The following is a 23,651-nucleotide window of genomic DNA, read 5'->3' as shown; positions in this document are numbered from 1 at the left end:
CTGTCCCCGGAGGTAAGGGGCCTTCGTGTATCAAAGCGGCGCCCACGCAGGTTGGGGGGCACGCATTCTAGGGTTTGGCTGTCATATCGTCTCAAGTGACGCCATATTCTTGAGCTTTCTTTTAGCAGTAAGGGCTGCTTTCTTTTGTGGCTGAAGGGGAACAGGAGGCTCTGTAGGGCAGTGGGGGTGGGGGCTGGCCTGGGGGGGCGGGGGCGCGGCCTGGGTCACCTCTCCCCGCTGCGTCTGAGTGCAGGTGCGGGTTCTTGGGGGTCACTGCTTCGCGCCGACCAGGCTAGGCTGCACTGAGCTGAGGGTGGGGGGCTGTCTCCTCCCCAGGAAGCCCCCTCAGGCCTCGGAGTCCGAAGCTTGGAGATCCACCTCCTCACTGCTGCCTGGCTCAGGCCCCTGCCTCGGGCTGGCCTCTGCCAAGTGGGGTTTGGCCAGGAGGGACGGGGGCGCAGGGGGACGAGGCTTTCAGCTCTTTTTAGCCGGTTCCTTAACACAAGCCAAATGTGGCAAAGGGGCTGTGAAATTTGGTATCCGAACCAGAGCCACGAGAGCCTCTTCTCCGGGTCAGTGGGTGCGTGCGGATCCTGGGGGGCCTGAGTTGAGGGGGAAGAGCTGCACACGAAGCCCAGACCCTCCCTGTCACCGGGAGGTGGCCTTGAGGGCAGAATGCAATCTTTGTCTGTGTGTCGTGGTCTCTGTGTGTCTGCATGACTAAACCGTTCTGCCTCAAAGCGTCCCCTAACTCTCCTGTGCTTCGGTGAGGGGACGTCGCTCTCTGCCCTGTCTCCCGAGCCTCTGCTCTGACGAGTGGGCCTGGGTCTCTCCCGTAAGGCCTTGCGCCTCCTCTCTCTGGGAGGAGGGTCCGCGTGGTTTGCCAGGCCGTGGCTCGACCAGCCGTGTGCCCCGGTGGGGTGTTTGTGGGTGCGGCCCTGCCAGCACATGCATGCCTGGAGCTCTGGCCCCCGGTGGGAGAGGGGTCGCTCCTCGGGGCCCTGACCTCGCGGGGCCCCTCCCTCCAGCAGGATCCAGACGTCCCTCACAAGCGCCAGCTTGGGGTCTGCCGACGAGAACTCGATGGCCCAGGCTGATGACAACTTGAAAAATCTCCACCTGGAGCTCACGGAAACATGTCTGGACATGATGGCCAGATACGTGTTCTCCAACTTCACAGCGGTGCCCAAGAGGTGCGAGCCAGGCCCGTGGGGCGGGGCGGGAGGCCAGGCCCCGGCTTTGCTGCTGTGACTACACTCGGAAGCCGTGGCAGCAGGCAGTGGTCCTGCCGTGCCGTGGTCACTGTACCTTTGATACCTTGATGCCCCTTTGGGCCCCCCCTGGCCCCCACACACACATACCGGGCCCGGGCCTGGCTGAGGCTCCTGTACTTTCAGGTCTCCGGTGGGAGAGTTCCTCCTGGCTGGTGGCAGGACCAAAACCTGGCTGGTTGGGAACAAGCTTGTTACTGTGACGACGAGCGTGGGGACGGGGACCCGGTCGCTGCTGGGCTTGGACTCAGGAGAGCAGCAAGGTGGCCCCGAGTTGAGGTGAGTGCACCTGGCGCCCCCTGCCCGGCAGGCCTTGACCATGGCTGTCCTGAGCCCGTGAGGCACCATGGTCACGCTCTGCATGGGCCCTTCTGTCCTCAGCTCGGACCCTGGCACGCATGTGAGACAGGCAAAGGAGGCACCTGCCAAGCTGGAGTCACAGGCTGGGCAGCAGGTGTGCCGCGGCGCCCGGGACCGGGTCCGCTCCATGTCCGGTGAGCCTGTGCCCCCACCCTGCCTCTTCCCGGGTGCCCCTGGGGGTGCTTGCAAAGACTCCTGGGAGCCTGGGGACCAGGTGCTGGAGTTCAGGCCTGTCCTCGTTTTTGAATAATGGGGGCGTTGTCTCTGTGAGCCTTGGCCACGGGTGCGTAGCCGTCTGTAGGATGGGAGGGCCCCTTCTTGCCCAGGGCCTGTTTCTCACGGTCAGGGTTTCCTGTGAATGCTCCATGGCCCTGGCCCTCAGCTCGGCTCGCCCCTGGGGTTTCCCTTTGCTGCAGCTGGAATGAGCCCTCGTCCGACTGGGGGGTGGCTGCTGGGGCCCGTTCTTCCTGCCTTACGTCCACCTGTGCTGACACCGTAAGAGAGCCATGCCCGGGGACGGCTGAGCTGCCTGTGGCCCTGGGCCCTGGGTGGAGCAGCTGGCTCCGTGCTGGTGGCTCCGTGTTGGGTAGGTGGTGGTCACCAGCACTCCTGCCCTCCTCCTCAGGGGGCCACGGTCTTCGTGTTGGTGCCCTGGACACTCCAGCCTCCCACTTGCTGGGCGGCCCCACTTCCCCAGGCACGCAGGCAGCGCTGGCCAGCAAGTCTGACAGGGCCTCGGCTGGTGCCCGGTTCCCAGCACAGGAGAAGACGAGCCTGGCAGCCTACGTACCGCTGCTGACCCAGGGCTGGGCGGAGATCTTGGTCCGGAGGCCTACAGGTACTGGGGGGCTTGCACTCAGCACGCCGGGGTCTCTGCCACCCCGGTGAGCGTGGGACTGTTCCCTGCGAGGGCTCTAGATCCTCAGGAGGCAGTGGCAGCAGATGGGGCTGAGGTAGCCCGTGCTCCGTGCCTTAGCTGGGTCCCCAGAGGGGAGTGGTGAAGGAGATCAGGTGCCCGAGGCTCTAGCAGCAGGAGCCTGGGAGTCCCAGGTCACGGGGTCGGCAGGGCTGATTGCTCTGAGCTCGTCCGTCGGTGTGGGGTGGTGTCCTGTCTCCTCTTCTCCTAAGAGCCCAGGGGGCCAGGGGCCACCCGTGTGGCTCTGTTTTACCTTAATGAGCTGCTGGAGGTTAGGACTTTAACACGTGAATTTCATGGGACACAACTTAGCCCGTGACGGGTATTCAGGCTGAAAGAGGGACTTCAGTAAGCCAAGCCCCAGGACCTGCTTGGGCATGGCGTGGCCGGCAGGGTCAGGAGATCGTGGGTATGGGGATTCGGGTTCTGGCTCTTGCTGGGGAGCAGGCAGGGGGAGGCGGGAGACAGGATGAGGAGGCCCAGGCGGGGAAAGGGGAGGTGGGTCAGGGGTTAGGGTGAGAGGCTCGGGATTGGAGGACGCTCAGTGTAGAAGTGGAGTCTGAGTGTGGGCCCCGGGGCCTTATGGGGAGAGGGACAGCCCAGAAGTACCCTCGGCTGTGCCCTGTCCAGGCTTCCCAGTGGCCACGTCTGGTGCCTGGAGATGCCTCTGTCGAGCCTGGACTGGGCGCAGAGCTCACTTGGGTGCAGAGTGGTGCTCACGTGTGAGGTGGGCCACTGCTACACGGGCGCTGCCCTGACCTGGGCGTCGGGGGCAAGCCTTGCCTAGGGCCTAGCCCCCTCCCTGTCGCTCCCTGGTTGGGCACAGGAACCCTACTGCCCCCTGGCATGGGCCCTAGAGGGTGGCACATGGGGTGCAGGGAGGGGAGGGCCAGGGGAGACATTGGGTATGCGGCCTAAGGGGTGGTGCCTGCCCCTCCCCAGGGAACACCAGCTGGCTGATGAGCCTGGAGAACCCGCTCAGCCCCTTCTCGTCGGACATCAACAACATGCCTCTGCAGGAGCTGTCCAATGCGCTCATGGCCGCTGAGCGCTTCAAGGAGCGTCGTGACACGGCTCTGTACAAGTCCCTGTCGGTGCCTGCCGCAGGCTCGGCCAAGCCCCCTCCGCCCCCGAGATCTAACACGGGTGAGTGCTGCCCCCACCCGGCGTGTCCTTTGGAGGTGTGGGGACGCCCCGGAGAGGGGTCTCTGAGCTTTCCTTGCCCCAGCCACGACCTGACATTGGGGTGCAGGACCCATTTCTGCGGAAAGGCCAGGCCATCTTCCACTCGAGGGGCAGGCGGGTACGACCAGAGTGATCCAGAGCGCTCGCGGCCGAGCCCCGCACGCCCTGTGCCCTGCACGCCCCTGGGCACACCCGGGGCCCCAGGAGGGCAGCTGCACTTGCGCTTGGGTCTGGGTTTGGATGCGCCGAGCACACAGCCTGAGCCTGCCTGCGCGCGCTCGTGCCCTTGCCTGGCTGGGCTGGTGCGCTCCTTCCCAGCCACCCTCTGGCCTTCCCCGCGGCCGCGGCCTCTGTCAGTGAGGAGGAAGGGCGCGTTCCCCCTGCCCCTGCCCGACACCCCCTGCAGCAGCGCAGAGAGCCGGAGCCCGCGTGGGCCATGAGCAGCCCGCCCGCCGGCCGCTGCTGGCCCTCCGCTCTCTCCCTCCAGGCTCGGGCTCTGTGCGCCTTTCCTCTCCGCTCGACTGTGCGTAGTCTGTCCTTCCGCTGACTGGCCGCTCGCGGTTTCCCTGCAGTGGCCTCTTTCTCCTCCCTGTACCAGTCCAGTTGCCAAGGAAAGCTGCACAGGAGCATTTCCTGGGCAGGTATTCGTACGTCTCTTTAAGGAAAGTGGTCGTTGCCGCCGCTCTGCCCCGTGCTGCTCTCGTCGCCCCTCATGCGGTCATCCCTCCGCGGCCGCTGCTCGCCCCCTGTCCCTGGGAGCAGGGCTGCGTCTCGCATGAGGACATCTGTGCGGAATGCCTGCGCTTGGCTGGTGGGCCCCTCTGCCCTGTATCCTGAGCTGAGCCCTGTTCCGTGTCAACGGGCCCAATGAGGCGATGGTGGGCAGCTCAGCCACATGCTGGTGGGGGATGGCTCTTGGGGGTGAGCCTGGCCCTGGCCTCTGGTGGCCTGATTGGTTTGGTGACCCCACAGATTGGGCCGTGTCTACCTTCATTGTGGGCTGGCCTGTCGCCTTCAGGCCCCGGCTGCAGCTGCGGGAGGTGGAGGGAGGCTGCGGGAGGTGGAGGGAGGGGCCGACTCGCACAGCCCTCTGGCTCCCCTGGGCCCCCCATGTGGCCGGGAGCCAGTTCGGAAAGGGCGGCGTGCAGACCGGACATGGCAGGCAGCTAACGGACTGTGCGTGTGCCGGGGCTGTGTGCGTGGCGGCCTCGGGCTGTGCTAACCCTCGGTTGCTTCTCACCTCGACTCCTGCCCTGATGCGCTCCACCCCTGACGCCCCCCACCCCTGCCCTGACACCGGCACAGGAAATGCTGCTTAGGGGCGTAGTGGCCTCTCCTTAGCACTCCCCAGCTCCGGGTTTGGCTTGGGCTCCGATGGCGCGCCTCTGCTTTCTGGAACGCGCTTCCCATCTGTGTTTGCGCACAGGGATTTCTTCTGTGTCAGGCTTTTCCTCGGGTCCAGCTAGGGAGGAACTCTGGGCTCCTGTTCCCGAGGGCTGGTCCAGGTGCGCCCCTCTTCCTGAGTTCAGGCCCTGTCCTAGGCAGGACTCCTCCCTCATGGGGTCTGTGCTGCCCTTGCCCGTTTACCTCGCTGGAGCAGCAGGGGCGGGATCCCAGGAACCAGATGCCCCTCACCCCAGGCCCAGGGAGCCGGTGTTGGAGACGCCCTGTCTCAGGGGCCACGCCCGGGCCCCTCTGAGTGCTCTCCTCCAGCTGACTTGATGGGGTGTGGGCAGCTTAGAGCCACAGGCCAGGAAGGCCCTAGGTGAGGCTCTGTCGGGGGCCACTGTGTGCTCTCGGTGGGGAGAGGCTGGTGCCCCTGAGGCCATGTGAGCCCCCGGGGGCCGGGCTAGCTCCCAGTAGCCCCATCCGTGTCCTCCCAGACTCTGCGGTGGTTCTGGAGGAGGGAAATTCAAGCGAGACCAGTCTGCCAGTGGAGCCCACGGAGCTGGAGGACTTCGAGGCGACACTAGGCACAGACCGGCGCTATGGCCGCACGGAAGCTTACAGCAGGGTGAGTGCATGGGGGAGCCTGGGGCGCGGGGGCACTGTGGGGTTGCTCACTCCGTCTGTGGCTCCCGGACTTGCTATGCACTCTGGTAAGGCTTTTCTCCTCTTTTCTCACCTAAAAAACGGCCACGTGTCCTTCCAAGTTTGTCCCGCGCAGATAGTCTGGGCTTTCCCAGTGGGCCCCGTAGGAGGATAGCTGGTCGCTGCCCTTGGCATCCTTTGGTTTGGCGGGTGCTGGGCTCTGCTGCTCAGTGGGGCCCAGGCCCAGGGCTGTCCGGTGGGGGGGCGGGGGGGGGAGGCGGGCCATCCACTGGCCACTGAGGGGCTCTGTGGCCCTGACGGGGGGTGGGGCTTCGTCGCCGCCAAGTGAACCCCTCCTGATGGAGGCCCTGCGGACTCATTCTTGGCAGTCGTCTTCAAGCTCCAGCCAGGAGGAGAAGTTCCCTGCAGAGGAGCTGGCTGCTGGAGGGATCCCCATCGAACGAGCCGTCTCTTCTGAGGGCGCCCGGCCTTCTGTGGAGCTCTCCTTCCAGCCCTCCCAGCCCCTCAGCAAGTCCAGCTCCTCCCCTGAGCTGCAGACCCTGCAGGATATACTCGGGGACCCCGGGGACAAGTCTGATGTTGGCCGGCTCAGCCCTGAGGCCAAGGCCCGGTCACAGTCCGGGATTCTGGACGGGGCGGGTGCCTCCTGGTCCACCCCAGGTGAAGAGAACCAGGGCCAGGGCCCCGCACAGCCCGAGGGTCCCTTGCCTTCCAGCTGCCCCCGCTCCCCCAGTGGCCTGCGGCCCAGAGGCTACACCATCTCTGATTCAGCCCCATCACGCAGAGGCAAAAGGGTAGAGCAGGACGCCTTCAGGAGCAGAGCTGGGGCTTCCAACACCGAGAAAGTGCCAGGCATCAATCCCAGGTGAGCCTTGCCCTCGGGGGCAGGAGCTGCTAGATAGTCCCCACGGGGATGTGGTGTCCAAGAGGCTCAGGCCTGCGCCTTGAGCGTGGGCAGACAGAACTGGCCTCGACGCCGACCCGGCCTGTGGCTCCCGACCTGGCCTCACTGTCCCTCCCCGACAGCTTTGTGTTCCTGCAGCTCTACCACTCACCCTTCTTTGGTGACGAGTCCAACAAGCCCATTCTTCTACCCAATGAGGTGGGTGCTTTCTCTCCAGGTCCCCCTGGAGCCTGGTGGGGGGCACCGTGGGCTGCCCTAGCTCTTGGCTACCTGGGTGGGGAACACCCTCCCCAGACTGGAATTTGGCTGGGGCTTCAGGGCTGGTGGCAGGGGCCGGCCCCCACCCAAGGCTCAGGCAGGGCTCTGTGGCTACAGTCCTTCGAGCGGTCAGTGCAGCTTCTCGACCAGATTCCATCATACGACACACACAAGATCGCCGTCCTGTATGTGGGAGAAGGCCAGGTGAGGCTTCTGGGTGCCAGGGTGGGGCTGCGTGGCCTTCCTGCCTGGGGTGGGGTCAGGGTCTGATCCCCTCTGCCATAGAGCTCAGTCGTTGCGTGAGTTGCCACACCCTATCCCAGGTACCGTACTGGTGCCAGGGACACAGCAAGAGTCACAGGTGAGTGGGTGAGCACGTGGTGCCCGAGGGAGTGCTGAGCATGGCAGAGAAGGTGGCAGGTGCATGGATACTGCAGGTGTGGGCAGGGCACTGCTCGCATCAGCGAGCCAGGCATGGACAAAGTGCAGGAGGGGAGTGTTTTGTGTAGGAACGGCAGGTGCCAAGGCCCTGGGGTGGCTGGCGCAGTGTCCACTGCGCAGGGTGTGGAGGGGTGGAGCAGGGAAGGAGAGGGGAAGGCTGCTCTGGACAGCCTCGTAGGTTGCCGGGAAGCTGCACTTTCATTCCCAAGGAGATGGGAGGGCCGTGAACGGTTCTGAGCAAAAGATTTGAGGTGACTCTGCCTAAATATTCAAAGCATTCCTCTGCTGCATGGAGAACCGGAGGAAGGGGATGCTGATTGTCTCTGTGCGAGGGGCAGGTCTGTGGACGGGGACTGGGATTCCAAGGAATGCCAGAGTCCTGGACGTGCTCTGATGGTCCCCTGGAGCACATTTACTGGCAGACCAATTCTGTGTGCACGGGAGGGTGTCCAGGATGTGCCACCCCCCACCTCCCGGCAGGTGCTGGGCAGGATGGCCTCACATGGACCGGCCCTGGGGAGCCATGTAGAAGGAGGGGCGGGTGCCAGCGTGCTCCTCTCTGCCCACAGAGCAGCAGTGAGCTCGCCATCCTGTCCAACGAGCATGGCTCATACAGGTACACGGAGTTCCTGACAGGCCTGGGCAAGCTCATCGAGCTCAAAGACTGCCAGCCGGACAAGGTGTACCTGGGGGGCCTGGACGTGTGTGGCGAAGATGGCCAGTTCACCTACTGCTGGCATGACGACATCATGCAAGGTATGCACCTTCCTCTGGCACATGGTCGGTCCCCCACCCCGTTGGTGTTGGCCTGCCCTTGGGCCACGGAGTAGAGGGGGGTGGGGGTGCCAGGGGGCCTGACTTCACCAGGCCTGGCATGGGGCAGCCATGAGGTTGGCAGCTGCTTCCCGAGCTCTGCCCTCGGGGAGAGGAGCTGAGTGCTGCCGGCCGGGCAGGCTCGGAGAGCCTCTGGGGAAGCCAGCAGGTGCCCCTGGTGAGAGGCACAGAGGGCCCCGGCCACCCCTGCCTGCGTCCCCACCAACACCAGCCTGATGGCAGCCCGAGGAGCCCTCACTTGGGCTCTACCTAGGGCCATGTGGGCCGCTCAGCTCGGCCCCCTCCGCCTCGCAGCTGTCTTCCACATTGCCACCCTGATGCCCACCAAGGATGTGGACAAGCACCGCTGTGACAAGAAGCGCCACCTGGGCAATGACTTTGTGTCCATCGTCTACAACGACTCTGGTGAGGACTTCAAGCTGGGCACCATCCGAGTGAGTTCTGGGCGTGGGGGGGCGGGGGCTGGGGTGTAGTGTGGGCGGGGCCAGACCGTGGGGGCGGGGCTAGGGGCAGTGTGGGCGGGGCAAGAGCCTTGGGCGGGCCGGTGTTGTGGGCGGGGCCAGAGCACGGGGCGGGGCCGCGCAGACTCCGGAGGTAGCGCCGGTGAGCTCAGGTTGAGCCCAGGCAGCCGCAGGGTGGGCGTGCCGCCCTCCGGGCACTGGTCTCCTGGGGCCCCTCTGGAGCCAGCGTCCTTCTCCGTACTGACAAGGATAGTGATTGTGGCCTTAGGAGTAAAGAAGTCAATGTGCGGCTGTACTCGGCGGGCTGGGGCTGGAGGCCCCGCCGCGAGGAGGCGGCTTCGGTCCGGGAGACTTGTCGGCGGGCAGGGACCTGCACGACAGCTGTGAGGCGGGGAGGCCGGGCAGCGGGGAGGCGGGGGTGTCCGGTGTATTCTAAACACAGGGAAGCCTCAGAGGAGGTCACTGAACAGCGCCCCCAGCTGCTGAACAGCGTCCAGTCGTGGGCAGGGGTGCCCAGCGGAGCTGTCCCTGCGGGCGCCTCAACTATGGGGAACATGCAGAGCGCCCTGTGCTGCTCCTGGTAGATGGTGAGGCAGGAGCCCCAGACCACACAGGGACATGAGGGGGGCCCTGTGCCTGTGTGCAGTCATGACTGTGAACCTGAGCTCAGGTGGATTCAGGTGCCATCCAGACGTGCAGTGGGGGGTGAAGGGGGAAGGCAGCGTGCCCTGGCTTTGGTGGGAAGGAAGGGTGTGTGCAGTGGCCAGTGGTTAACAGAGCAGAGCACAGGCTGGTTCAGGTAGCGAGTGACCAACACAGACGAGCTTGCCACCGTCAGCTGGGTGAGGAAGTGGCAGGAAGCAGTCCTCAGGGCTGGGGTGACCTCTGCTCTCGTCTGGGCAGGGCCAGTTCAACTTCGTCCACGTGATCATCACCCCCCTGGACTATGAGTGCAACCTGGTGTCCCTGCAGTGCAGGAAAGGTGAGCCCCAGGGCGGAGGGGGTAGGCACTCAGGGTCCTGAGCCGTCGTGTGAGCTCTGGTTCTCCCCAGACATGGAAGGTCTTGTGGATACCAGCGTGGCCAAGATCGTGTCTGACCGCAACCTGCCTTTTGTGGCACGTCAGATGGCTTTGCACGCAAATGTGAGTGGAGGGCATGATGGGGGGGGGGGGGGGGTGCAGGTGGGCGGGTGCACAGGGGCCACCCCTGGAGGGCTCTCTGCTCTGCCTTCCCCTCCTAGATGGCCTCACAAGTGCATCATAGCCGCTCCAACCCCACCGACATCTATCCCTCCAAGTGGATTGCCAGGCTTCGCCACATCAAGCGACTCCGCCACCGGGTAGAGAAGACGGGCCCCAGATGTGGTGGGGGGCTGGGGGCGGGGGGCTGGCTGCTCAAGCATTTGGTGTCCCTCAGATCCGCGAGGAAGCCCACTACACCAACCCCAGCCTGCCACTGATGCAGATGCACCCCTTGGGCCACCCCAAAGCCCCTGCTCAGGCGCCGGCAGAGCCTCTGCCCACGTATGAGACAGGCCAGCGGAAGCGTCTCATCTCCTCTGTGGATGACTTCACGGAGTTTGTGTGAGGGGCCGCCCTGCCTGTATGTGCGCCCCTGAAATAAAGCAGGTGTAGCCCTCGAGGCTCACAGACACAGGTGCAGTCAGCCAGCTTGTTTATTTGACTTTGTCGGGTGGGGGGTGGGGTCAAGGCTGTAGCTGTGGCCATGCCCACATACGTGGTACCGGGCTGCCAGTCGGGCCACCCGCGGCCCCCTGCTCACCCTCCCCAGCCCCAGGAGCCAGCCCCCGGGGAGGGCTCTTTCCACCTGACCACCCTGGAGTTCTTGCCCTGTCCTCGTCCTGCTTGTTGCCCACACCTGGCACCAGCAGGTCTGGGCTCTGCCATCTTGCTGCCGGGGGTGACAGGAACTGCCTCGGAGGTGGCTGTACCCTCCCAACGAGCCTCCCCTCCCAGCACCTGCCTCAGGCCAGACCTGGATGCAAGCAGCAGCCACTGCTGCCCTGGCCCCCTGGTCAGATGTCTGGGGAGGGAGGCCAGCTTTGCAGTCCCTGCTCCCCCCTCAACATGGGTGACAGTGGGCACAGGGCTGCTTCAGCCACCAGGTCCCTTGGTCCTAGTGAAAAATAGGGCGACGTACAAAAATATATACATTTTAACCCCATATAAATTACTGACGATAGACACACAGATGGCAGCGGAAGGGGAGTGCACTCAGCAGGGGCACAGGAAAGATAATAACTTAGTGGGGAAGACCACGGGAGGTGCAGGTTCCCTCCCTGAAGCCTGGATCCTTCGCAAGGGGAGATGTCTGCCCAGGAGGTGGGGCTGGGCACAGCCCGCTGTACCTGAGGACTCCGGTAATAAATTAGCATCTCAGAGGCTGGGCCAGAGGCTGGGCGCTCAGCCCAATACCGCTGTGTCCGCCCACAGGGAGCTGGGGAGGGCCCCTGGGTCCTGGCTGCCCACACGGCCTCTTTAAAGTGCTGAGACCCCCAGAGAGAGACTAGGCTGCCTACTCCGGGGCCTCTGTGCAGCTGTTCTGCTGGCCCAAACCTTGAGGGCAGCAGAAGTTAATACTGAGCAGTGTCTGCCCCGGCTCCTCCCAGAAGCCAGAGCGGGGGAGGGGGAGCCCGGTGCCCTGGGGGCTAAGTGCTGCTGGGGTGAACCTTGTTCTTAGCCAGCAGGGAAGCCCTGCTGGGGCCGGATGCCAGGCCCATGCCTCGACTGGCCCGGGCAAGACGGCTGGGCAGGGCGGGCTGCAGGGCTGAGCAGGGGCTGTGGGGAGGCGAGGCTGGGGGAATGGTGCTCCTGCGGCCCTGTAGGCTCTGCAGCCTCTGCTCCAGCTGGTACACATCCTCTGTGGCCTGGTTGAGTCGGTCGAACTGGGTCAGGAGGGCCTCGAACACCACTTGCAGGCGAGAGGGCTCCGGCTCCCCCCGGGGCCCCAGGCGGCCCAGGCCTCCGCTCAGCGTGTCCAGCTGGCTGGAGGATGTGGAGGGCCGTGAGGTGTCCGAGCCCCCGCTGGGTGGGGGTGCATCCGGGGAGGACTTGGAGCCCCTGGAGGAGCGGGAGGGCAGCGGCTCCATCCCTTCAAAGCGGACTTTGTGGCGGAACTGGGGGCGGCACAGGGGCTCGGTCAGTCCGGCTGCACCCTGGGCTCACCTGGGCCCAGGGTGTGTCCCTCTCCCCCCCACTGGGCCGTACCCACCTCCTTGACCTTGCTGAAACCCATCCAGAGGCGCAGCCTGCGCAGAAGGAGCTCCACCATCTCATAGTCCTGCGGCTCCCAGGCTGGTCGATAGAGTTCCCCACGCAGGGCATGGTACCGCCATCTTAGAAGGACGGCCCCCAGCCGCAGGGCGCCCCACAGGCGCAGGGCCCAGAGCCCAGTGCACAGCAGCGGGGACAGGCGCCAGGACTCGGCAGGGCACAGGGTGGGACCCCCTGACCCGGGGCACAGCACCAAGAGGGCCCGTGCCGCACTCCGAAATGAATCCACACAGGAGGAGACCAGCTGCAAGGGAAGGGGGCAGGAGTGAGGGGCGCGTCCGAGGCTAGACCCTCCCCCTCCCCGCCGGCCTCACCCTCACCTACCAGAACCGCCAGGTGCGCGTAAGCCACGGCAAGCGCCACCAAGCCGAGGGCCGCCCCCACGAGTTCCGGCAGGGCCCGGCACAGCGTCTTGCCAAAAACCGACCACTGGCGCACGAAACGCAGCTGCTGTGCGGCCTGTGGACAAGCGGGGTCAGCTGACCAGCCCCCACCGGCTGGCAGTGCCCCCCACCCCGCGTCCCCCCCACCCCGCGTCCCCCCGGCCCCAACCTCACCTTGACCAAGAGCAGGAAGAGCAGCGAGGCGGCCAGGCCGCGAGCCGCGGCACTCAGCTGCGCCACCTGCTCGAAGCTGGTGAATCGGCGCGGGCGGCGGCGCACGAAGCGGGCCCACTGGCGGTCGGCGACACCCAGCTGGGCCAGGCGCACGAGCGCTGTGGCCGCGGTCAGTGCCACCAGCAGCCACCGCGCCCACGCCCCGGGATGTGCCGCGCGTCTACACCCTTCCCTGCGCCAGGTGCGCACCTCGGCCACGGAGAAGTACAGTGCGAAGAGCAGCAGGCTCACCTGCGGGGGGCGGGGCGAGCGATGGGCGGGGCCTGGGGCGGGGGTGTGGGCGGGATCTGGGGCGGGGCGAGCGATGGATGTGGGCGGGGCCGGGCCGGGCCAGGGCGGGGCGAGCACCCACCGAGGTGAGCAGCGGCAGGGAGAGGCCGGCGCTCAGCCGCTGCAGCGGAAAGGGACGCACGCTGACGGCGGTCACCGCGTGCCCGGCAGCGGGGAACTCGAGGCGCAGCGTGACGGCGGCGTGCAGCCCCACGGCCGGGCTGTAGCGCGTGAGCTCCACGAACACAGCGCGGCTCCTGCGCTTGTGAAGGGGGCGCAGTAAGACCAGGTGCCTTCCGGGAGGAAGGGGCAGCGGCAGGTGATGCATGGACCCGGGGGGAGGTGGAGGCTGAGTGAGAGGCCCATCAGGAACGTAACGCTGGGGAAGCCGCAGGCTCGTGGCAGGAGGAGGGCTGCTGTGCCAGCCTGAGGGGCTGCGGGGGTGGAGGTGGGGGGCCGCGGAGGCGCGCGCACCTGTTGTCGATCCAGTTATGCAGCTGCAGGAAGCCCAGCTGCGCACGGCTCTCCTCCAGGCTCAGCCCTAGGTCCTGCACGTAGCCCCCGCTGTCATACACAGCGCAGTAGCCCCAGGACCAGACGCTGCTGGCGAGGGGGCAGTGTTAGAGCCCTGCCGCAGGCGCGCAGGCACCAGGGAGGGAACCGCGGGGGCACCGCTGTGCTTACCCCAGTAGGTCTGGCGCAGAGTAGGCCCACGTCTCAGAGCCGTTGTGGGCAGCACGACCCCAGCCAATGCTGTAGTCCCCGGTGCTGAAGGCGCCCTGGCCGGCTGAGCACGCGTGCACCGCGGCGCCAGGAGGGTCTGGGCACAGAGCTACAAGCAGAGCAGCCAAGGAGTGAGCGTGACTAAACCAGCGCTGCCTGGGCAGGGCGCTCCATGGGCTCCCTAAACCCTCCCTGCAGCCCTGAAGGGAGAAGCCATAAAGAAGGGAGGCAGAGGGAAGATAAAGGGCACCTAGCCAGGCAGCTGGAAGCCGCTCACCTTCCTGCAGTCGCACCTGCCGCAGCCGTGGGGGCCCCAGCTCTGGGCCGGACTGGTTCCCATGGATGTAGGGAAGCAGCACGTGTGACATCCATGGCCAGAACTCATCAGACCTGCCCACACACAGTCACATGCTCTACCCCGAAGCTCCCGGAACCCGTGGTGAGGGTGGTCAGCAGCCCAGCCAATGACAGGCTGCCAGTGCCACAGAAGGGGACAAGGTGAAGACTCACATTCCTTAGCCTACTTGCATTTAGGACAGTAAGTTTTATGGAGCTGGCCTGACAAAACTGGACCAAGACCCTTCCCCATACCTCCTGGGGACTGCGTTGGCCCAAGGCCAGGGTCAAGATGGGGCCTGGTTGGCATCAGTGCCCTCCTGACCTGGCGTATGTGCATGTGCTTAGGGTGTCCATACCGGGTGATGGCCAGGAAGGCCTGGCTGCCCAGCTCCTGCTTGATGGCACTCTGTAAGCGGTAGGCATGGTTGTGACATGAGGCATCCCCGTGGTTGGCCAGCAGCGTCACCAGCAAAAAGAGCATATACACCAGCAGGCTCTGGAGGCAAGGACAGCCCTGGGGTCAGCCAATCCAAGTCTCACCCACCACAATAGAGCCGGCCGGCAATCTGCCCGTGGCCAAGGTCCTTGGTGCCAAGAAGACAACACAGACACCTGCCAATGCCCTGCTGGGGGCGGAGACCACCCCGAGGGCCCTGAGAGGCCAGGCAGAGGAGGCATCTGAGCCAGACATGAAGAGAGAGCAAGGACTGGGGGGGTAGGAGTTGGGGGTGATGGGGTAGGGGCCATAGGGCCTCTGTGGAAGTAAAGGGTAGGTGTGCGGTTTTTGATGAAGGGAGAACCTACAGGAAGCCAGCACGTTGGCCAGAATGCAGGTGGACAGCAGGTGCTGGGCACCCGTGACTGAGCTCACCCTCAGCATCCCATGCAGCCTCTTGACCTTTCGGGCTTCCTCCTTTGCCAGGAAGAGCGCAAAGCCGTGGGGGGGCCTCACGCGGGGCACACGCTCGCTCACAGGGGTCACAGCCGGGCTCTCCACCAGGGTATCATCCTCATCAGGATGGAGCCGCTTGGCCACCAGTGAGAAGTACAGGGCTTCCAGCAGGACCTGCGCCACAGGCGGCATCAGAGCGGCCTGCAGGTGCCATACGCTGCTGGCCCGGCCCCCCGCATCCCATTTACCTTGAGGGGCTCCCAACCAAGGAAGGAGGCCAAGAAACTGGAGCTGCTTGAGAGGAGCCACATCACGCTCACACCAGGGGGGAAGCTGGAGCCCACCCAGCCGGAGACCCCCACAGCCACGGCGGCCAAGAGCAAGCTGAGCCCGTGGGCCAGAGACGCACACCAGGCGGGCAGCAGCCGCTTCTGCAGACTCTCCGCCAGCCCTGGGGAGGGAGACAGGCCGGTGACAGGCAGCCCTGGGGAGGGCGGGGGGCATCCTGGGGACACAGGGGCACACCTGTCCCGGAGAGCCTGGCCAATGAGGGCTGCTCCCAGGTCACGCCGGGGCTGGACGGCCCCCTCTCCCCCAGCCTCTGCAGCGTCAGCGTCTCCGCCGTCTCCCCGGGGGCGCTAGACCTGAGGCACAGAAGAGGGGAGTAGCTTGCGCTCACCTGTAGCCCGCAGTTTCAGCTCGAGCCTCTTCTGGCGATGCGGTGCCCTCCCCACTGTCAGCGGGTGGACGGGTGGACGTGACCAAGGAAGGGCCCCGGCACCCAGCCTGCTTCCCGGGCTGGAAACCTGCATCAGCCTGGTCCTGGCTCCCCGTTGCTTCCGGCCTCCACCCTCAGTGAGTGGGGTCCTCACCCTGCCCCATCGGGCCAGCACCCCAGCAGCGGTGGCCTTCCACAGCACCGCCCAAGTGGCCCCCAGCCCGTGCCCCCGCCTGCTTCTCGCACCGGCCTGGCCTGGGCTGGCACCTACCGCCGAGCACGCCCCACCCGGCCCACCTTCGGCCTTGGCCTCTGTGCAGACAGGGTTCACAGGGACGGGGCCCAGCCCCGCGGCGGGGCACACGGATGGCACAGCACAGGCCCGTCCAGGAGGCAAGCAGGGATTCCCGGCCCAGGCTCCCACCACCCTGAGCCCCAGCGGCCAGGCACTCACAGGCTGGTGAGCAGATCCGTTTCCACTTGGGTGTCCTGGGTGGGGGCCAGGCTGCTGGCGCCTTCAGCCAGGATCTGCTGGATCAGGTCCTCATCTGGAGGCAGGAGCAGTGCATGTCAGGGAGGGCACAGCTCCTCCAACCCCCACCTCGGGGCCCTCCTGGGAGAGCAGGGCGATGCCCACCTGAAGCTGAGAAGTATTTGGCGGGTGAGGAGGGGCTCAGCAGAGAGAGACCGTCGTCCTCCGGGCCCAGCGTGTGGCCCGTGCGGCCCCGAGCCACCTGCTGCAGGGTGCTGCCCATGATGGACGGGTCACTCAGCAGGTCCGGCCAGTTAAGTGTGCCTTCGCTAGATGGCCAGCACACCAGGCTGAGGGTGACACGGGTTGGACAAGGGGAACCCAGGGGACACTTGTGCACACTCCCAGTTCCAATCACACAGGGACTCCAGAAGCTTCTGAGCAAACAGGGCCCTGAGGTGGGGTGTGGGCAACACACAGGCCTGCCAACCCCTGCCCAGGACACGCACATGGCCCACGCAGCCCAGACACCCGTGACATGGCACACACAGGCCATGGCCGACCCACGCCGAGGCTCACGTTTGCTCTAGGGACCCCTACCTTTTAGAATCATCCAAAAATAAGTCGCTTTTCATTTGTCCAGCAAAGGCCTGTTGAGAAGTACAGAGAATCCCTAGGACCCTGGACTGCCCAAGGTGGCAGGTACCCCCACCCCCAGCCTGGCAGGGCCCCTGGGGGCACACTTGCCTCTGCGCGCAGCCCCGGGAAGGTGAGGAAGGAGCCATCCAGCACAGACGAGTCCAGGTAGCTGTCAACGTCCAGTACCTGCTGCCCTGCGGGGGTGGGGCTCGGGCCCCCGGCCACCTACGGAAGAGGTGGGCTGTCAGTGGGGGAGGTCACAGGGGCGAGGTCGGTGGCGGGGGGTCAGCAGGGGGGACAGGTCAGCAGAGGGGAGGGTCAGTGGGGTGGGGAGGCTAAAGGGAGCGAGGTCAGCAGGAGGAACAGGTCACCAGGGGGAGGTCAGCAGGGGTGAGGTCAGTAGAGGCGAAGTCAGTGGGGGCGTGGTCAGTGGCGGGCGAGATCAGCAGGGGGAGCAGGTCAGTGGGGGGCAGGGTCAGCAGGGGGAGGTCAGCAAGGGCGAGGTCAGTGGGGGGCAGGTCAGCAGGGGGGAGGGTCAGCAGGGGGAAGTCAGTGTGGGAGGTCAGCAGGGGGAGGTCAGCAGGTTCGAGGTCAGTGGGGGCGAGGTCAGTGGGGGCAGGGTCAGCAGGGGAAGGTCAGTGGGGGCGAGGTCAGTGGGGGGCAGGTCAACAGGGGGGAGGGTCAGTAGGGGGAAGTCAGCGGGGGAGCAGGTCAGCAGGGGGAGGTCAGCAGGTATGAGGTCAGCAGAAGCAAGGTCGGTGGGGGGCAGGGTCAGGAGGGGGAGGTCAGCAGGGGTGTGGTCACTGGGGGCAGGGTCAGCAGGGGGAGGTCAGTGGGGGCGAGGTCAGTGGGGACAGGGTCAGCAGAGGGAGGTCAGCGGGGGTGAGGTCAGTGGGGGCGAGGTCAGTGGGGGGCAGGTCAGTGGGGGGGTCAGCACGGCAAGTCAGCGGGGGACGTGGTCAGCAGGGGCATGGTCAGTGGAGGGAGGTCAGCAGGGGAGAGATCAGCGGGGTGGGGGGACGTCAGGGGGGTGAGGTCAGCGGGGCGAGGTCAGCAGGGGGGCAGGTCAGCGGAGGGAGGTCAGTGAGGGCAAGGTCAGCGGGTGAGGTCAGCGGGGTGAGGTCAGCAGGGTGAGGTCAGCAGAGGGAGGTCAGCAGAGGGAGGTCAGTGGGGCGAGGTCATCGGAGGGAGGTCAGCGGGGGAAGGCAGACCGGGCCCTGCCCCGTGGAGGCGTGCTACCTTCTGAGCAAGGCCGAGCCTAGCACAGTGCTATGCTAAAGAATGTCCTAGAATGACGCCCTGCCTGCCATGGTAGCCATGAGCCCCGTGCTGCTACAGAGCACGGGAAACGGGGCTGGTGACCTGAGGAACTTGAGCTTTCATCGTCGTTGACTGAACACAAGCAGCCAGAGCAGGCAGTTGCCGCCCACTGCTGGATTCTGGGCCTCCGTCCTGCTCAGGAGGCTGTGGCTGTTTGGCCGGTACCTCTTGCATCCGGCTCTGGCCACATGGGACGGGACAGGTCAGTTCGTGGAGGCCGTGCTGACTCCTGGGCAGTGGCCAGGCGCCACCAGGGAGGCCAACGCGCTGCTCCATGCGGGAGGTCTTAGATCGCTGCTCCGGCCTCTCGCTGGAGGCCTCTCCCGGGGCAATCTCCTCTCTGGTCAGTTCGGTCACTTGTCCCAGGAACTTGTCCGCGGGGCCTGGGTCATGTGACAGGCTGGTAGACAGCAGTCCACGGCTCCCCCACTGTCCTAGTGGTTTCTGTGGCGTTGGCAGGGAGAACCCTGGGCTCATCCAAGGCTTTGACAATCTGTTTCTCTTTTTTCTTGGGTCAGTCCAGCTAAGGGCTCGTCAACACCGCGACCCCTGACTCTCCCGCTCTGGCTGCCGCACTGACCACCCTCGGCAGAAGCCTGAAGCCCACGCTCCGCCCTCTGGCAGCCCCGCGGTCCCTGGCCCACCTTGCTCCGGGACATCCGGAAGAGAAACAGGATGACCAGGTAGACGGGATAGACGACCACACTGGACACCAGGCCGACGGCAATCGTGTCAACACTCAGCGGGATCCGAGTGGACACAGGCCCCGCGCTGTGGGGCAAGAGAGGAGAGAGACCCGGGCTAGGACAGGCTGGAGGAGGCAGGGGGGCAGGAGGAGGCCATCCGAGCCCCCAGGCACCCACCTGGAGGCAGTGTCTCCCACGACCCCGTACCACACGGCATTGGCGCCCAGGAAGAGACAGATGAGGAGGACGCAGCAGGTGGCCCGCTGGACACGAGTGAAGCGGCTCCGAGGCGGCCGGTCCCATATGGAGAGCCAGATGTGCTTGTCAAAGAAGCCGCGCTGCAGCTCGGCCACAAGGAGGCGCTGGGACCGCCGCAGGGCTGCCTCGCCTGGGGAGGGACGGACGGAAGGATGGACGGGCTTGAGGAGCCGCGGGCCCAGGGCCACCCCCAGGCTGCTCAGCCCCAGGCTGCTCAGGTGGGACGGCCAGGCCCTTACTTGCTGCCAGCACCTCCTTCTCTACGAGGCCGCCGTTGGCCTCGGTCTCCACCGACAGCCAGTCATTGACCAGGAAGAAGGTGCTGCGGGCATTCTGCAGGTCCCTGACAATGACGTGCTGCAGGAACCAGGCGGGGCTGAGGCCTGGGGGTGGGGGGGATGCGTCAGGCCGGCAGGCGCGCCTGGGGTGCTGGCGGGCTGGCTGCGGGTGCCCCCACAGACCTTTGTTGTCATGCCACACGCGGATCTTGCGCACGCTGCCCAGGCTGTGCGGGGTGGCAATCTGGAACACGTCCAGGCTGTTGCGGCGGAAGGCTCTGTCCCCATCCAGGTGCCGGTGGCCGCTGCGGCCCTCTGCCCCGTACAGCATGATGCCCACGTGTGCCGTGGTACCTGGAGGTTGGATGGACGCACAGAGGGGCTGGAGTGCTGCCCGACAGACGCGTGACCCCGGGCCCCCCTTCCTTCCCTCACCAGACACGGGCGGTCTGGCTCTGCACGGCCGACAGATACCACGTCAGTGATGTCACGTGCCAGGGACGTGACCCCTGACGGCATGGCACGTGCTCGGGCTCAGGGCGGGTCAGCCGGGTGACCACGTGAGACAGAAGCTGGGCCACGAGCTCCCCAGTCTGCTCTGGGAACAGCGGACCAGCGTCCCCGTCAGTTCCCACACACCACCTGGCCCGCGGGGCGCTGCCCGCCTGTCTCCCGGTGATAAACACACGCAACGTTTTATACAATTGGGGCATCAGAAGGGGACTGGCCGACAAGAGTGGAAGCACAGAAAGGAAGTGAAAAGTGGCAGCGCAGGGCGGTGACTTAGGATCCAAAGTAACCGGGCCAGTGACACCACCTGGGGCCCGTGATGGCAAACATCAGGAGGGGAAGGACGAAGATGGTGCAGAACACCTGACACTGGCAAAATACCCACTCAGGAGCGTTCAGAGGGGCAACAGGGAGGCGTCCGAAGCCGCCGCGAGGCTGGAGAACGGGCTCTCTGCCTGCAGGAAGTGCCGTGGCTGCTCGGCAACCACTGTCCAGACCACTCAGCAAGTGCTTCACAATGAAATCAAACGCTTTTATCCTCAGCATGTCTCACATCTGTGTCATGCTGTCCTTGCTCACGACCAGTAATGGCTCATGACCACCCTCACCCTTTGACCATCCGCCACCCACACAGGAAGGCCCTGTGTTCCAGTGCCCCGGTGTCCCGACAGTGCCGGGACGACCCATACGCTCCTGCTCGCAACATGCTGGGTAAACTGAGCCCTCGTGTGGCATCACCGTGAGGGCAGGTGGCCAGAGAGCACAAGCCGGGGGCAGCCCCTCTACTCACCTGAGCCTCGGCCCCAGCCGGTCTTGACCAGGATCTCATACTTGAAGCGGCCTCCCTTCCCGCAGAAAGGGATGATGCGCACCCGGCTGACGTCCAGCTGGTCCAGCTTATGCAGGATCACGGCCATGACTGCATAGGTGACCAGGCACACGGTACACGTCAGCAGGACGATGTAGTTCACGCCTGAGGCCGGCTCCTGGGGAGACAGAGCCATCAGGCCCAGGAGCCACATCCCCCACCTCACCTTCTCAGGACGAAGAAACAGGGTGCCACTCACCGGAAAGATGAAGTGGACGTGGCTGGGGGGGACAAAGAGGCTGGCACCAAAGGCAGTGAGGTGGCGGGTAAGGCAGACAGCCTGGCTGGGGGACGTCTCCTCCAGAGGCACAAGCCCCTCTGTCTTCCACATCATCTCCTTCTCGCTGAAGTACTGACACAGGGACGTGTACAGGCCCACACTCACTTCCAGTGCTGACCAGCGGAAGTGGCTGGTCAGATTCAGGTAGTAAGTCCCACCTGGTTCTCTGGTCCTAGAAGGACAAGGGAGTGTCACAGCCAGACCCTGCCAGGCCCCAGGCTCTAGGCCCCAGCCATGCTCAGAGCCATGCCTGGCCCACCCCCTCCTGCCGCCACATCTCTTCCCACAGGGAGAGCATGTGACCTCAGCACCCGGGGATCTGGTCACACCCACCCTGCCCTCAGAGGTCAGCCCCACGCCCACAATAGGTCCTCTGTGGGCCTGCTTCCCACCAGCAGGGCGGGTGCTCACCCTGGGGCGATGAAGAAGGTATAGGGCCTGTGGTCGCCGCCCGCCAGCTCCTCCAGGCTGATCCTCCTGCTGGCGGAGCAGTTGTGCTCGTTGGGCCCGGGCACGGAGTCAAAGTACACGGCCAGGTAGGGCTCAGGCTCCTCGGGCAAGTAGCGCTCTAGGGGCACAAGTATAGGTTGGGCGGAGGCCCTGGGCAGTCGCTCAGCCCGGGGGGCACCGCGGGAGCTATCGGGAGCCCTCCCCGCTAACTAGGGCTTAGGGGGCTGGAGCACTCTCCAGCCAGCTCTGCGCTCCTCCCCCACTGCCCCCAGGCCAGGCCCCCGAAGCCTGTGAAGCAGAAGGCAGACTTTACCAAAGGCCACGAATTGGGGGGTGGTCCGTGAGAAACACCTCCTCACCTGGCGCACCCCTGCTGCCCCCACACGGGCCGGGCTAAGGTGGGGAGGAGGCAGCAGCCCCGAGCACCCCGCCCGCGGCACCCACCACTGAGCAGCGTGTAGGTGAGCTGCAGGTGCAGCCCGGCTGCCGGGTTGCTGTTCTCAGGGGTGACCACAACGCTGATGGAGGCCTGGGGCTGGATGACGGTGGAGCCAGCAGGGGCGCGGTGGCCCGGAGCAGCCTGGTCGGAGCTGTTGGGCACTTTCACGATGATGGCGCGCTCCGAGGCCAGCTGCCCGATGGGGATCTGGGTGCCGGCCTGCGTCTGGAAGGCCATGGAGGCCACCTTGGTGGAAACGGTGTAGTTGCTGATGTAGCCGAAGGGGAAGGGATTGGAGTCGACGAGGAACATGAGCTGCACCACATCACTGAGGTTGGACAGGGCCCCGCTGAAGGCCGTGGGGATAGAGAAGTGGCAGCTGGGAACCGAGGCGTTGCCCTGGCACAGCAGGCTCAGCGGGTCGGAGCGCTTGCCCTGGGCCACAATCTCCTCGCCCGCCAGCATCAGGGGCTCCTCGTTGAGCACACGGGAGCGCATGAGGATGCACATGAGGGCCGATGAGAGGTGGTAGGCCCTGGATGCTACCATGAGTGAGGGCCGCTCTGTGCCCAGCTCCGAGGGCTGCGGGCCCTGCATGTCCACACTGGCCAAGTGGATGAGGTCGCCTGTGAGAGCACAGGAGGTTGTGGAGGAATGCTTGTGGGGGAGAGGCAGGAGGAGGTGGGGGGAGCCACACGAGCCTGCTGAGGCCTTGCCCGCACCTGTGATGTTGAGAATGCTGTCAGCTATGCCCGTGGGCGTCCCAGTGCCGGCAGCAGTCTCGGCCTGCAGGATGCGCATCATAGCCTCAAGCTTATGCAGCGTCTTCTTCAGGCAGGAGTGGCATACGAGCTCCCTGCTGGACACCTGCAGAGAGGCTGGCTCTGTGTTCCACCCAACTCCAGCCTGGCTGCCCAGCGCCACACCCCCAACGCCTAGGGCCGGCTCAGCTCTGTCACACGGGCTATGCTGCTGGGCGCCCACTATGGCCCTGGCCTTTTCCAACCCCCTTCATGATGCAGCTGGAAAAACTACCCCAAGTGTGGGTTCCACCCACATGCCTCCCTGCTGAAAGCTCTTCTGTGGCTTCTCTCCACCCAAATAAGACCCAGAGTGATGGGGCCCTGCCACCCACCCCCAGCCACGTGCATGGCCATGGGAGCCACATGGCACAGGGCTCCCCACCTCCCTGGGAAGGGGCTCTGCTCCCTTCTCTGTTGAAGGCTCTGGAGCAATTTCCCACCCCCCACTGAGACTAGGCTCAACCTGGACCAGCCCAGTCCAGTCCCCGAGCCCTGGACAGTGGAGTGGGTCGCTCTCCAAGCTACAGAAGCCAGGTGGGGCGTGACTGTGGGCTGGAGGGGGATGGCACAGGAATGGCCTCTTCGTGTCCGACCCCCCTATAGCTAGGCTATTCCTTATGCCCCAGGCCACCCTGCACAGTCACCAGAAGGATGGAGGCCCCTGTGGCTCCACCCTGGAATGCCCAAAGACCAGCAAATGACTGGGGAGACTGGCTGGGACAAGGGCTGCCAAAGGGCCTGAGCATCCCCCTACCGTGCACTGGGCCAGCGCCGCCGCGATCTGCTGGATGTCATCCACGGTGTTGACCCGCAGGGAGACCAAAGTCTCTGTGACATTCTTGCGGATCTGGGCTTGCAGCTGCCGCCTGGCATCCTCCTCTGCCTCCACGGCCAGAACCTGCTCGGACTGCAGGCAGCAAGCACAGTGGGGCCCTGAGTGGGCAACGAGCAGCCCCAGCAGCAGTGGGGGGGCAGTGCAGGCTGTCTCCACCACCACGAAAGTTGGGTGGCAGCTCAAGGACTGTTTCTTCAGGAGCAAAAGGAAGCTTTCCCAGGACTCCTTCCCAGGGGTGTGCTCGGGAGTGGGGGAGTCCACAGGTGGGGACAGGGAC

At 65.4% G+C, this 23,651-nt stretch overlaps 2 protein-coding genes across 43 annotated transcripts in view; one reads left to right on the top strand and one right to left on the bottom strand.

Moving 5' to 3' along the window:
* TSC2 (TSC complex subunit 2) overlaps positions 1-10,339 on the top strand; it is a 33,807-nt gene extending 23,468 nt beyond the window's left edge. For 7 of the 28 annotated variants that reach the window (XM_072754045.1, XM_072754049.1, XM_072754036.1 and 4 more), the window contains 15 exons: positions 1,032-1,193; positions 1,398-1,550; positions 1,653-1,765; positions 2,257-2,469; positions 3,490-3,693; positions 5,616-5,746; positions 6,153-6,649; positions 6,811-6,886; positions 7,064-7,150; positions 7,957-8,143; positions 8,516-8,655; positions 9,586-9,664; positions 9,735-9,826; positions 9,925-10,023; positions 10,101-10,339. In XM_072754045.1, coding sequence (XP_072610146.1) covers positions 1,032-1,193; positions 1,398-1,550; positions 1,653-1,765; positions 2,257-2,469; positions 3,490-3,693; positions 5,616-5,746; positions 6,153-6,649; positions 6,811-6,886; positions 7,064-7,150; positions 7,957-8,143; positions 8,516-8,655; positions 9,586-9,664; positions 9,735-9,826; positions 9,925-10,023; positions 10,101-10,271 — 2,404 coding nt within the window. In that variant the 3' untranslated portion in view covers positions 10,272-10,339. Of the gene's footprint in view, positions 1-1,028; positions 1,194-1,397; positions 1,551-1,652; positions 1,766-2,256; positions 2,470-3,489; positions 3,694-4,304; positions 4,374-5,615; positions 5,747-6,152; positions 6,650-6,810; positions 6,887-7,063; positions 7,151-7,956; positions 8,144-8,515; positions 8,656-9,585; positions 9,665-9,734; positions 9,827-9,924; positions 10,024-10,100 lie in introns of all 28 variants that reach the window. The other 21 variants (XM_072754041.1, XM_072754031.1, XM_072754039.1 and 18 more) reach the window with 7 other exon arrangements.
* A 2-nt stretch (positions 10,340-10,341) lies between these two features.
* Positions 10,342-23,651, bottom strand: part of PKD1 (polycystin 1, transient receptor potential channel interacting) — a 41,198-nt gene continuing 27,888 nt past the window's right edge. For 3 of the 15 annotated variants that reach the window (XM_072754027.1, XM_072754017.1, XM_072754018.1), the window contains exons 21-47: positions 23,294-23,446; positions 22,459-22,603; positions 21,742-22,362; positions 21,259-21,415; positions 20,767-21,019; positions 20,490-20,685; positions 19,373-19,543; positions 19,151-19,294; positions 18,831-19,041; positions 18,612-18,738; positions 18,133-18,411; positions 16,756-16,872; positions 16,609-16,658; positions 16,174-16,358; positions 15,991-16,084; positions 15,344-15,462; positions 15,067-15,269; positions 14,798-14,992; positions 14,283-14,422; positions 13,865-13,977; positions 13,549-13,696; positions 13,339-13,467; positions 12,947-13,121; positions 12,535-12,825; positions 12,302-12,436; positions 11,916-12,221; positions 10,342-11,820 (exon numbers count right to left, since the gene is read on the bottom strand). In XM_072754027.1, the coding sequence (XP_072610128.1) occupies positions 11,353-11,820; positions 11,916-12,221; positions 12,302-12,436; positions 12,535-12,825; positions 12,947-13,121; positions 13,339-13,467; positions 13,549-13,696; positions 13,865-13,977; positions 14,283-14,422; positions 14,798-14,992; positions 15,067-15,269; positions 15,344-15,462; positions 15,991-16,084; positions 16,174-16,358; positions 16,609-16,658; positions 16,756-16,872; positions 18,133-18,411; positions 18,612-18,738; positions 18,831-19,041; positions 19,151-19,294; positions 19,373-19,543; positions 20,490-20,685; positions 20,767-21,019; positions 21,259-21,415; positions 21,742-22,362; positions 22,459-22,603; positions 23,294-23,446 (5,325 nt within the window). In that variant the 3' untranslated portion in view covers positions 10,342-11,352. Of the gene's footprint in view, positions 11,821-11,915; positions 12,222-12,301; positions 12,437-12,534; positions 12,826-12,946; positions 13,122-13,338; positions 13,468-13,548; positions 13,697-13,864; positions 13,978-14,282; positions 14,423-14,797; positions 14,993-15,066; positions 15,270-15,343; positions 15,463-15,497; positions 16,085-16,173; positions 16,359-16,608; positions 16,659-16,755; positions 16,873-18,132; positions 18,412-18,611; positions 18,739-18,830; positions 19,042-19,150; positions 19,295-19,372; positions 19,544-20,489; positions 20,686-20,766; positions 21,020-21,258; positions 21,416-21,741; positions 22,363-22,458; positions 22,604-23,293; positions 23,447-23,651 lie in introns of those variants that run through there. The other 12 variants (XM_072754025.1, XM_072754019.1, XM_072754020.1 and 9 more) reach the window with 10 other exon arrangements.

This window comes from Vulpes vulpes, chromosome 3 (genome assembly GCF_048418805.1).
Source record: "Vulpes vulpes isolate BD-2025 chromosome 3, VulVul3, whole genome shotgun sequence".
In the NCBI taxonomy this organism is placed as follows: Eukaryota; Metazoa; Chordata; class Mammalia; order Carnivora; family Canidae; genus Vulpes; species Vulpes vulpes.
The sequence above is the reverse complement of the archived record's forward strand: the minus strand, read 5'-3'. Positions and strand labels throughout refer to the sequence as shown.